This window comes from Colletes latitarsis, chromosome 4 (assembly GCF_051014445.1).
Source record: "Colletes latitarsis isolate SP2378_abdomen chromosome 4, iyColLati1, whole genome shotgun sequence".
Taxonomy (NCBI): Eukaryota; Metazoa; Arthropoda; class Insecta; order Hymenoptera; family Colletidae; genus Colletes; species Colletes latitarsis.
In genome coordinates, this window is record NC_135137.1 from 22,872,028 (window position 1) to 22,885,066 (window position 13,039).

A 13,039-nucleotide genomic window follows, 5' to 3' on the forward strand; every position below is an offset into this window, starting at 1 on the left:
CTAATTAGATTTTCGGTAAGGAATTTTTTCCTCGAAAGTGCGTAGGATTTCGGGGGTATGTATAATGACCAAAAATGATTGTAATTGACCCCTGTAACTAAATATAATTTTTTTAGTATGATTTGAAATTTTTTAGTTTCGTCTAAAAATTTCAGTATCTACTCGAATTTTTTTCTCGAAAGTGGATAGGATTTCATGGGTATGTGTATTCACCAAAAATGATTGTAATTCAGCCCCGCAACCGAAAATAATTTTTCCAGAAGGATTTGAAATTTTTGAATTTAATTGTTAATAACTTTTTAACAAAACCTTTGTTACATCATTCATGTATGGGACTGAAACGTTTGGTGGCTTGGGCGTTGGCTCGATTATCTAGCGCACAACCCCTCGAACGGGGTTGACTCATGCCGTATGTGCACTTCCGGCCCAGTTTTCATTGCCTTATATGGTAATGCCCCGCCACTGTACCGAGTAATTTCCAGTATATAAGGGCCGCAATTTCTTACTCGAGGAGCTCAGTTTTCCTAAAACTCTCGAGACGACGTTACTTTGATACTCGAAGCAACATCGGGTTATAATCCCTTTCGAGCAACATCCTACCGTAGTGATTTTAATTATGAGTTTCAATCGTCTAAACCGAGTAGTAGCTCCCGCGAACGCGCCGCGTAAAAGCCGATTTAAAACTCTCGCCGTCGTGGTAATCAAGCAATAGTACTAGTTTTGTTAATACACCATTGTACTTGAGCATCGAATAGAATACATACAAGTAGTTATACTGACTTGCATTATTCAACCAATACAACCCTGAACCATATTAACAGTAAGACGAGGAGTATCCCACGAACTCGGTATACCTTTACCGCTTGAGGTGTACCCCCACGATAGAGCAAGATCCTAAAACTTCCTAAAAACCTACGTGGCTCCCAGGGTATAAAGCCCCTGGTTCGTCCACTCCTTCCTAGCGGCTCCCAGGGTATAGAGCCCCTGGTTCGTCCGTGATACCATACATTTTCCTTATAAATTTGACCCCGTGACTCCCAGGGTATAGAGCCCCTGGTTCGTCCACGTAACCTACTCCTATGGCTCCCAGGGTATAGAGCCCCTAGTTCGTCCGGAACTCCTTTCTCTCTCCTAACCATACCTAAAACCACCGGTCGAGTACTGCCCTCGACCGAATCCAGGATCTCGCGCTCGTGCTCGTAACACCTTCATCAACAAATTGGTATTCTTGATTTTCGTCTTATTTTGACCTCTAGAATTCCCCATTAAAATTTTTCCCAGGGGTGGCCGAACACCCTGTATATATCGACATCTCGTGCTGTGAGGCTGCGTGTTTCGTTTAATTATCCCGTATACAACAAATATTGTCATCATTTGTAACTGGTTTTGAATTATTTATTTTCCTTTTTTCAAACACTCCATGCTCTGTTAAAAACTTTTTAATTTTCAAAACATTTTTGAACACGGCTAATGTTCCTCCGAATATTTTTTCCATATTCAATATTTTATCACATTTGCTGAATATGAGCAACGTATCAACGTTGTAACTATGAGATTACGTGTTTAATGTTGTAATAGAAATATGAAATTAAATATCAGAGTCCATTTAGAAGAATTAACTTGGTATGGCAAATGTCCTTTGGATACACAAGAAAATCTACGGGTATGAAAAGTGTCAACATAATTTATTCACACACTTTCATTGACACTGTTGTTATTACGAATATTCGAGAGAATATTCTGTTGATTAAACCTAAATATCTGAAGTCAAGGTCATCCAAAGATAATAGTATACCAGGTTATTGAATTCGTTTTGACAGAAGCTACAGTAATGTAGGATTAGAACGGAAAAATCTATTCCCTTAATAAAAATGCGCGAACGAATACAATAAACGTATAACTCTTAAAAATGGAAAAAACACGCATAGTAACAAATAACATTAGCAAACGTAATGTACAACACAACTTGTAATAACGGTAATCGCAACGTAACATATAAAATATTCGTAATCGTATTGTATGATATTCGTAATCGTAATCGCAACGTTCCCCCGTAAACTGACTGACGTAAAATCTACTCTCGTCTTCCGGACGCGTGTTTTTATTCCTTCCCTCTCGAACACTTGCCGGTTTCACATTCGGTCAAGTTTCGAGAACGTTCTCGTCGCTTCGCATCGATGTTCCGTTACCATAGTTCACGCACTCATACAATCAATCATTTATTCAATCTGAGTTGACACATTCATATATGTAATTCAATTATTCCAAAACGTTCTTGACGTTTCGCATTTAACCCTTGCCAGTTCCTCATTCGGTATTGTTTCCCGAATGTTCCTAACGTTTATAAACATTCCGTCTCTAAGGTCGATGCACTCATACATTCACCCATTCAATCATTTAATCAGAGTCGACACGTTCAGTCCGCTCAGCTGTTCACCGCGATCGATGCGATTCGACGAAGAAGGCTCGTCTCCTACAGTAATATGAAGATAAAATTACGCAATGCTATTTAAAAAAATAAAGATGGCCTTGATTTTTTATAATAAAAAAAATTTTTTTAGATTGTGTATATTACAGTTTATAGCTGACTCGAAATCAATCAACATTTGTCTGGAACAATTTTCCGTCAGAATTGAATGTGCCCGGAAAATCGTGGCGACAATTATACATATACCACAATCTGTGTATCTATTCTGATTGTATTTATTTCTCGGAATTAACTTTCTAGTTGCAATGATTGATGTGTTTATTTTATTAAACTGAATATGTAATTATTGAGTGTAATCGAGTAGTTCAAATTTGTTGCCTAACAATGTATGTGTCTATGGAGTAAGCTGACCGTGTAAAAACGGAAAACGATTCAAATTTGGTCTATGACGTTTGTAATTAAAGTATGCGCTGCATTAAGTTTACGTTTAATATTAACTTTATATTAAATACAAGTATCAAGTACAAGGTACTTAATCGATACTTAATCGAAGGTACCTATCCCATTTAAATCTATCCAGCTGATTATCTTCGAAACTATTGATAACATGGAATAATGTTATAGATAAAAGTTTGATGGTTTGAGGAACGTAATCTGATATACATAGATAAGTTTTTCTTGCGCATAGAGAATATGAGATGGTCAACTTTATTTTCCTAAATAAAATCGCATATTTTTTTATTTATCAATCGATGCAGTTTGTTATTTTCAATATAAAAGTACTAAGATACCTATTACGAAAAATTATTGGTTTAGAAAATATTTTAATTTTAATATGGAAGTAAACTATTGCGATGTATCTTCTTTTTATCGTGTTTTTTTCTAAATGTTTATAAACAAATGTTATTCTACTGGCTTGTAGATTTGTTGTTAATCTGTTAGTAAGATTTCTAAGTGATTTGTGTATTTTTCTTTTCATCTCATTATTAAAATGTGAGATTACACGCCGAGTAAAATTGTGGATTTGATTTTGATACTAGGAAAATGCTGTTGGTAGTTACAAGAAAACTGTACAGTGATATTGTGAGAGATATCCTGATTGACAACACCTAAATCATACAATGATACCTCGTCGTGTAGCACGTGTTAAACGTGAATTTTTATCCAGACATGATAATCATCTGGTACCAGATTTACAAAGTATTGCAATACCAACATTGGTGATTCCTCACTCAACTGCTTCCAAAATATTTCGGAGAAATAGGTTTCACCCGTATCGCATCTTTTTGCATCAAGCATTAAGTGATTTTGCACGATCAAGCATGATTTTGACCTACACCTTCGATTTTATCAATGGGCTCATCTTATAATGCGTCAAGATCCATTTTTTTAAAAATATGTTTTATTCTCTGATGAGGTGAATTTTAATAACAAAGAAAAACTGAACCGGCACAACTGCAATTATTGATCTAACAGTAATCCGTACTGGCTTCGTTTAGTTTCACATCAATGTCAATGGCTTTTTAATGTATGATGTGGAATCCTTAATGAGCGTATCATCGGTCCACACTTTTTCAATAGTACTCTCAGAATTGCCATATTGTAAAGCCATTTTGCTAATGCCCTTAAGGCAATAAGGCCCCAAAGCCATTAACACCAGTCGCTAATGAAATGAGTCATTGCGCGGTCTGACACCATCGGTAGATCAGGGTTTTTTCGCCAGTACCTGAGACGTGCCGACCACCATCTTGGGTGCGAAAATGGAGAAGTAACAGCGCACCAATCAGAAAAGAGAAATTTTTTGATTGACAGTTTTGGCAACGTATCCTTGGCAGTACTCTACGTACATCGCAACAGAAATAAACACATTTTAAACAACTCTGGTTTCATCATTTGAATTTTGGCAGCATACAACATGCACGCTGGTCCTTCGAGTAAGTTGGTACTTGACGTGCAAGCTCTCCAAAGGCTTGAAGATCTTACGATCACCACAAGCCCCAACACTTTGGGAATTCTTGTATCACGTAGAATTAGTAATGAGACGACAAATGTGGTTCTAGCACGTCGGGGAGCTCCTATTCATTATTATCGTAGGGTTTGAGCTAATTGTAAGTTGAATAAAATTTTTCCACCCATTAGATTGACCGAGGAGGACTTATTGAATTTCCGCCAAGATCACCAGATCTGACATCTTCAGATTTCTTGTTGTGGGGTTTCTTAGAAAATAAGGTTTATGCAGACATTTACACAACTCCGAATAATTTAAAAGAAAAGATTTTGCACGCATGCCAAGAAATTTCTGCGGAAGTGCTAAGAAATGTTGGCAAATGCTTTAGCAATAGAGTAAATCATTGCATCCAAGCTGAAGGGTATATTTTTGAATGTCAACTTTAGTGGGGTAAGTCATAATATATGAATAAAATACTACTGTTATTATTCAATACTAAAATTGAAATATTTTTTAAATCAATAATTTTTCATAATAAGTAGCTTAATACTTTTACATGGAAAATAACGAGCTACATCGATTAGTACGTAAAAAAATATGCAATTTCATTTAAGAAAATAAAGTTGACTATATGTATACTTTACGCGTCCACCCATTTAGTAAGCTTAAAATTTTGAAATATAAAGAAATTCATAAAAATAAAATAACAATATCTTGGATGTAGAGTTTATTTTGTCAATTATAAGTAAACATTCCGTTATAGTATGCGTAAGAAGACGATATTATTAAATACATACGTAACAAGTTGAAACTTACGCTGGTATTGGATCAATGGATATCTTTTTAGCAGCCCTTTTCCGTTTCGGCGGCATGGCTTTTTATTTATCTGCAATTATAAAAAATGAACAGGCCTTAGAATACCATATTCCTCAAATAGTAAGAAATAGCTTACAATTTATGTCGGTTCCTTTTGTATTTAATAGATATGACTGAAGCTGGTCTTGTGTTCAACGCCAAGTATCGATCAAACAGTGTATACAAAATATAGAGGGCAGAAATGTCCATCTTGTACAATGTGCGCGATGAAGTGTTTATTTTATGTATGTACATACAGGGTGTTCGGCCAACCCTGGGAAAAATTTTAATGGGGGATTCTAGAGGCCAAAATAAGACGAAAATCAAGAATACCAATTTATTGATGGAGGCTTCGTTAAAAAGTTATTAACAATTAAATTCAAAAATTCCAAATCGTTCTGGAAAAATTATTTTCAGTTACGGGGGTCAATTATAATCATTTTTTGTAAATACACATACCCTCGAAATCCTATCCACTTTCGAGAAAAAAGTCGGGTAGGTGTTGAAATTTTTCGGCAAAAAAAGAATTTTACAAATCGTTCTAAAAAAATTGTTTTCGATTGCGGAGGTTAATTGCAATCATTTTTGGTCATTACACATACCCCCGAAATCCTACGCACTTTCGAGAAAAAAATTCCTTACCGAAAATCTAATTAAGTACCTATTTTTCGATGAAAAAAAAAATTTCAAATCGTTCTGAAAAAATTATTTTTGTTACAAGGGTCAATTACAATCATTTTTGGTGAATAGACATATCTCTGAAATCCTACCCACTTTCTAGAAAAAAATTCGAGAAGGTGTAAAATTTTTCGACGAAATTAAAATATTTCAAATCGTTCTGAAAAAAATATTGCTAGCTGTGGGGGTCAATTACAATTATTTTTGGTGAATAGACATTCCTCCGAAATCTTGCGCATTTTCGAGAAAAAAATTCAGTACGGGAGGAACTTTAAACGTTAATAACTTTTTAACGAAACCTCCATCGACAAATTGGTATTCTTGATTTTCGTCTTATTTTGATCTCTAGAATCCCCCATTAAAATTTTTCCCAGGGGTGGCCGAACACCCTGTATAAACTCCGCATTTGTAACTATTAGAACAAGTATTTTCATTTTATCGATTCGTAAATGAGTGCCAGATAAATTTTTCTGAACTTATCTATGTTTCTATAAATATCGATTGAACAATTTTAATTAATAAAAACATGTTTCGTGTATAACTTGATGAAATAAGTACTTTGCGAAGTGTTATTTATTGGCAAGGACAAATAGTGTATTAATTAATCACATTGATCAGTAAGTTTCTTTTTATATAAATGTCTTTCTATGAAGAAAGGGAAATTGAGATCTTATGAACAGATTTTAAAAGTAAAGGAGATATGAACATTAAACTACATAAAAAGAAATAAAACTGTACTATGATTATGAAACTTAAATAATTCTATATTATTACATTATATATGTATGTATGTATGTATACCTGTCTTTTCGTAAAGAATATTTATTTTTTGTGTAAGTAATAAGTTTATTTCCAATCTTGAAAACCACATTATATATTATAAATACACTGTTCAGTCTCCATTGATTCGTTTAACATTTACAAATGACAGTGAAAGGATATAAAAATCGATTGTTCTCTATTCTAAATTCCAGGTTAATAGTCTAATAAAATTTTGATCTCTTCAATAAGCGTATATTAAATAAATATAAAATTATTATTTAAAAAAATATTACCGGAAATTAATATATAAAATCGGTCTTAATACTCGGAAATGAAAATTGTTGACGAAATATGAATTTATGCTATTTGTATAGATGAGGAAATATGTGTCGTATAATCGTAATATAAATATTTATTACATTATTAAATCGAAAGGTAAGTGATAAATGCGAATTTAAATGTGATTTACAATTTAAAGAATTTTATATCGTCAGTCACAGAATGAGGTATTTACTGGAAAGTCGAAAAGGTGGAAATAAAGAACTTATAGTGGTTTGTAAAATCCATAAAGTCAAATGTTCCGTATACACATATATGCTACTCCGTTTTCAGTGATATTGTTTTTGATATCCTTATCAGTATGGCTTTGTATATGTCGATGGGGATTCCGATATAATTTAAAAGATAGAGAAGTAATTTTTTCAAATATTAATTCATTTCTATTTTATGTTTTGATTTGTTACAATTTGAATATCAAATTAAAAATATTCATGTCAATACGTAATATAATATTTTATACTGACACATGTCTTTAGATCCTTACCTGTTTGATTTTATATTTCATTATTATCACGTTGTTAAACATGCTTTTTCTGGGCCATATGGAATTTTATTGTGATCGTCCACGAGAAGTAAAAATTTAATCACCGCTATTGTGACAAGTAATAACGGTAAATAATTCCAGATATGCTTTTAGCCATTTTTTTTCTTAGAAAAAGAAAATACATTAATAAATCGATATACATGGTTTCAGCCACCTCTGGGAAAAATTTGAATGAGAGATTCTAGAGGCCGAAATAACACGAAAATCAAGAATACCAATTTGTTGACTGAGGCTTCGTTAAAAACTTATTAACGTTTAAAGTTCCATACCGACTGAAAAATTTTTCGGCGAAAAAAAAAATTTTCAAATCATTCTGGAAAAATTATTTTTGGTTGCAAGGGTTAACTACAATTATTTTTTATCAATAGACATACCCCCGAAATCCTACTCACTTTCGAGAAAAAAATTCGTGTAGGTGGACAAATTTTATTAATTATTTTGTTAATAACTTTTTAACAAAGCTTCGATCAACAAATTGGTATTCTTGATTTTCGTCTTAGTTTGGCCTCTAGAATCTCTCATTAAAATTTTTCCCAAGGGTGGTCGAACACCCTGTATATTCCAGTATAGAAAAATAAATAATATGTACAAACTAATTTTTCTATTATATTTATCATCTAGAATTAAGTTACAATTTTGTATCGTTGTACTTTGAACCTATTTGTATTAAATTTATTTTAGGTAACCTTTTTGTTTCTTTGTATAGAAGAATTTCAGGAAATCATTGAAATAAAATAGTAATGGTTGAAATATTCAAATGAACCGCGTTCCGATATTAATCGATTCGTATAATCGACAAACTTATTTGTTGGAAATAGGTCTGCTACGGTAAATGGTTGTATCGTTCTTCCATTTATTGAAGTTTGTTTCCAGAAGTGTATCTATTTAATTAGGATACAAGGTATTCTACTTAATCTTTGAAACTAATAATATACAGATTTAATTAAATGTTGGGATTATAAACTTATTTGTAACATGTGAAAATAGTAACATATTTTCTAAAAATACCTAACCTATAAATGTATTATTATTTAAATATAGTCAATTTAAAAGTTAAAATAATATGTGTCATAATATGAGTCAAATTAAAATCACTGTCCAACTTATTTACTGGTGAAATATTTTTAATAATCATAATTTCCCAATTTAATGTTCAACTTATTTATTGGCGAAAAATTTTTAGTAATTTAATATAGATTTCAAAATTTAATACATTATATACAAACACAGTGCTGAAAAAGAAAGATATGGATGAAAAATAAAAATGAATATTATTCGGAATTATGGTAACAGAAGAAATAAACTACAGAAAAATAAGAAACACACTTATTGTGGAAATATTGTTTCAGATGGGTATTGGACGACATGCTCAATTTATTGCTAGAACTGTTATGGTTCAAAACAATAATGTAGAAAAAGCTTGCAGACACTTAAATAGTATATTAGGAAAGGAGAAAATTTTTGAACAATTTAGACGTACTAGGTATTTTGAGAGACCCTCGCAAGCAAGACGAAGGATAAATTATGAAAAGTGCAAAGCTATTTATGATGAGGATATGAGTAGAAAAATTAAATTTATCTTAAGAATAAACAGAGAAGACCCATACCCTGGCTGCTCTTAAACTGAAACTTTATTGAGATACTGTTGAATTTCATTTTGTCTAATCTTGATGTCTATAATCCTATATGTATCCATATAAATATTTGGGTAAAGTATTCGTACTTTTACATGTCATTCTGTATTAATGTACAAACAGAACAAAATAAATTATAAGTCATCATATATGCTTTACAACAAAATGGTATTCATAATAATCCCTATTTTACTTTGTATTCTTGTATTATTCTAACATAAAAAGTAGTAAAGAAAGATATTGTAGAAGCTTGAAAAATATTTTTATATTTTAAATAGTTGATGAAATATAATAAAAATTTACTGTAATTTTAAAAGCATTTTTTATTTCATTTCTAGTATGTTTATAAATGTGCTTTTGTAGATAATGTATTTTATTAAGTCACCAGGCTTGTAATCATAGGATTTTTTAATGGGGATATTTGAGGAACTAAAGCAGCAATATAATTATATTAATAATTAATAACTATGAAGAAAAGATTAATATAAGTACAATTTTATTTAGATATGTATTATCATTTCGTTCGTATGTCGTTTATATTAAATTATATTAATAAACATATTTTCTATAAAATCCTAGATGAGATGAATGAAGATATTATTAATCAAACCTATTTCAATATCTTTGGAATTGGAATCTAGTAATAAATACTACTGAGCCAATAAAAATTAATTGAATTGTCAAATAAAACTGCATCTATGGTCAAGGAATAATCAAGAAACGGATACACTAATTGAGATTACGTGTAAAAAAATGTTTGCCAGTTTTAAAGAAACGATGAACACACAATGGATGAACGTGAAAGAAGTTATTTATAGACTTTGCATTACTTTGCATTTTATAGCAAAGTGGGTCTACTGAATAACTAATACCTTTACAGCACAACAAATGTACAATGCAAATCATGGAATATGTGATGACCAAGTATGTAATAGTATCAGATTCTAACACTTCATTTTCAAGTTATAATTATAGTTGTGATATATACTAGAGTATGATGATAAATCTGTGTGGTTAAGTGAAGTCTATCATGTACCATAATTATAATTATCATTTAAAAGCATGAAAAAAATTAAGATTTAATATTGTTGCTAGTTTTATAGCTTTTTAGTTTAGTGTGTTTGTGTGTGTCATGTTTTTGTTATTGTATATTTATTTCTTTAGTATACAATATATTTAATCTCTAAAAAGTGCTTAAGTCAATATTTTCTGATTCAACACTTTATTTTTATTTGAATCGAAAATAATTGTTTTTAATTAAAACAACATTTTGATTAATATATTAATTACAATATGGTTTAAGTATGCTATGAATAAGGTTTCATTTCACTTTTTTATGTAAAATTTATTTCAAATATTTAGAAAAAAATTTATAAATAAATGTGTATTAGGAAAATCAAAAAGGTCTCAAACTATTTGACAGTATTTATAAAATAAGAAACGAGTGCAGTATTACGAATAGTAATGGATCATTGAAAACGTTTTAAATTGTGCAAATTGCAAAATACTAAAACGGAATCATAATGTGATATACAAATCTATTTAAAAGACCTTGAAATAGATGGAAAAAGTAAATCAACAGGATGGCTACATGTTATTTCTGAACGCAGTAGACAGGTAATTTTGTGAATTGGAAACTAATGGTATAGCCGAATAAGGCTGTCAAAGGTACCGTCAAACCAAATTGAATGTACAATGGATCATTTGACAGCTCATCGAAAGAAAATACTTTGTACCAATTCTTATCCCGAAATCTCGACGGTGGGGGTAGTAAAGGAGTGATAAAGAAAATCATGTTTTTATGCAATTTCTTTTGCTCTATTGATTACAAAAATGTGACAAAATTTTTTCAGATTCTTAAATTGAAAAACCAAGTTATAGAAAATAAAAAATGCTGAATTGCGTATTGAAGCAGTTGTAGACTCACTTTTATATTTTTACAGTAAACAGGTATTATGAAAAGTTAGATCTCAAGTCTCTTACCTTTGACAATTATGGATGGATTGGAGCAGAAAATCGTATATTGGCTTACTATTATTTCTCCTTCCCTTTAAATCAAGTAGTTCTCTCCCTCTCTTTTTCTTTCTTTAAAAAATATGGATGTTTGCTACGGCTTCAGTATCTAACTTAGAAATGTAAGGGCCATTTCACACCAAATCTATTAATTCACTCTCTGTGAATGATTCTTTTTTGTAATAAACGCATTTTTAAATATCAGTTTGATTGTTCATTGCTTATTTTTGAATGAAGTATAATTGCTTGATGGAAACTATGAGAACAAGTTATTAATTGTCCTGCCTGCTCTATGAAGGAAGTTGATGGGCTGAGGGCCCAGGACGTTCACAGTGACGTTTTGCAGTCCGCTGAAAATTCTTAAAAGGGGGTGTAATGGATACATAGTCAAAGTTTTACAAGCAAAATGTAATTTCATGAAGAACTGAAAGAAGGAAACACATGTGATTTGCTAAAGAATGACTAACGAATTATGGTAAGATTCGATGACGATATCTCGTTCTGATGTTGCTACAATTTCACATCGACACGGACATGTATAGTAGGCTGGACCTTATTTTTCAACTTCGAAATTTTTTTGGAACGCCCCCTGAAATTGTGATACTAGATGAGAAAATAACCTATGCAGAATCTGAAATTGATCAGACAACGGGAAGACGTGACGCATTGAAGTTGACAATTTTTTATTTTTGCAACCTATTTTTTTCCATTAAAGTGTATCGTTATCATACATTTTAGTACCTCTTTGAATTCATCCTTTAACACTTTATAAAGATATAGAAACCAAATGTGGAATTTTTTGTTTTTTATAAGTCATTATTCTAAAATTTCAAAAATTTATTGCGGAAAAAATATACTTTTTCGCATTACATTTACTTCGGTAAATAGTACAAGTTTTATCTCTAACATTTTTTTATATGTTTATAAATAAGGAAGATATTTAAGTGATTCCGTTTTTACGTCTTCGATTTCATATTTTCGTAAAATAAATACTACTTTTCAGTGAGATAATTTAGGTGTATATCAAGATTATAGTTTTTTAATTATTTAATATTATTATTAATTCATGGGTACAAAGTAGTTCATGTTAACGTGTGTAAAATAGTATTCAAAGTCTTGAAAGTACTGTTACATTTGTCGATTCAAAGAAGTATGTGTTCTTCGGGAACAAAAACTTGAAAGAGAGATTTTGTATTTATCTTGCAGGCATCATACTTATAAGATTGTTTTACAAAATATATACATTGAAAAAATGACAAAATCCGAAGGATCAAGTGTTTATTAAAAAAATTTCAAGAAACGTGGCCTTTGATTGACAACGTAAAATGTTCCGTTCTTCAAAACACATTCGTACCCGGGGTAAAGTGGCTACCTTTCCGGCCATTATGGCTCGCCATTGTTTAATTTTTGGGATCGGAATCCACCACCGTCTCTCGAAATTTCTCCTTTATGAGGAAAACATTTACCAGCCAGATGGTGCCTCGGAATGCGCCTCCAGTTTGCAGTTGCTCCGCTCCAAGTAAATCGGTTTATGGCTCCGTCGGCGGGCGGTTCACTCGAGGACTTTGGCCCGCATGGCTCATTTCCGCTCGTCGGCCCAAGTCTTCTCTCTCAACCGCGCGAGGGAACAAACAGAAGAAATGTATCAATTTTCTTAAATACACGAGGAAATAGTTCAAACGATCAACCGTCTTCAGCGACGAAAAAACGTGTTCGTCTTCCCCGTTCGAGGGAAAACGTGAATTCTATAACAATGTATCGATCTGCACTCATGTAAATTAACAATAAAGTTAAAATCTCGCGACGTAGTTCGCGCAGTAATCCGTTGAATTAGTCAG

General features: G+C 31.7%; 3 protein-coding genes across 3 annotated transcripts in view; 2 read left to right on the forward strand and 1 right to left on the reverse strand.

Moving 5' to 3' along the window:
* The window catches only part of Gudu (Armadillo repeat-containing protein gudu), a 118,519-nt gene extending 113,271 nt beyond the window's left edge, over positions 1 to 5,248 (reverse strand). Inside the window, exon 1 of the mRNA XM_076763906.1 lies at positions 5,193 to 5,248. Coding sequence (XP_076620021.1) covers positions 5,193 to 5,248 — 56 coding nt within the window. The remainder of the gene's footprint in view (positions 1 to 5,192) is intronic.
* Hbs1 (translation elongation factor EF-1alpha (GTPase) HBS1) overlaps positions 1 to 13,039 on the forward strand; it is a 196,445-nt gene that overhangs the window by 152,321 nt on the left and 31,085 nt on the right. The gene's annotated exons all lie outside the window — the stretch shown is intronic.
* On the forward strand, positions 8,348 to 9,504 carry Mrps21 (mitochondrial ribosomal protein S21). Its single transcript, XM_076763225.1, has 2 exons — positions 8,348 to 8,455; positions 8,904 to 9,504. The coding sequence occupies exon 2, from the start codon at positions 8,904 to 8,906 to the stop codon at positions 9,174 to 9,176; it is 273 nt and encodes a 90-aa protein (XP_076619340.1). The 5' UTR covers positions 8,348 to 8,455; the 3' UTR covers positions 9,177 to 9,504.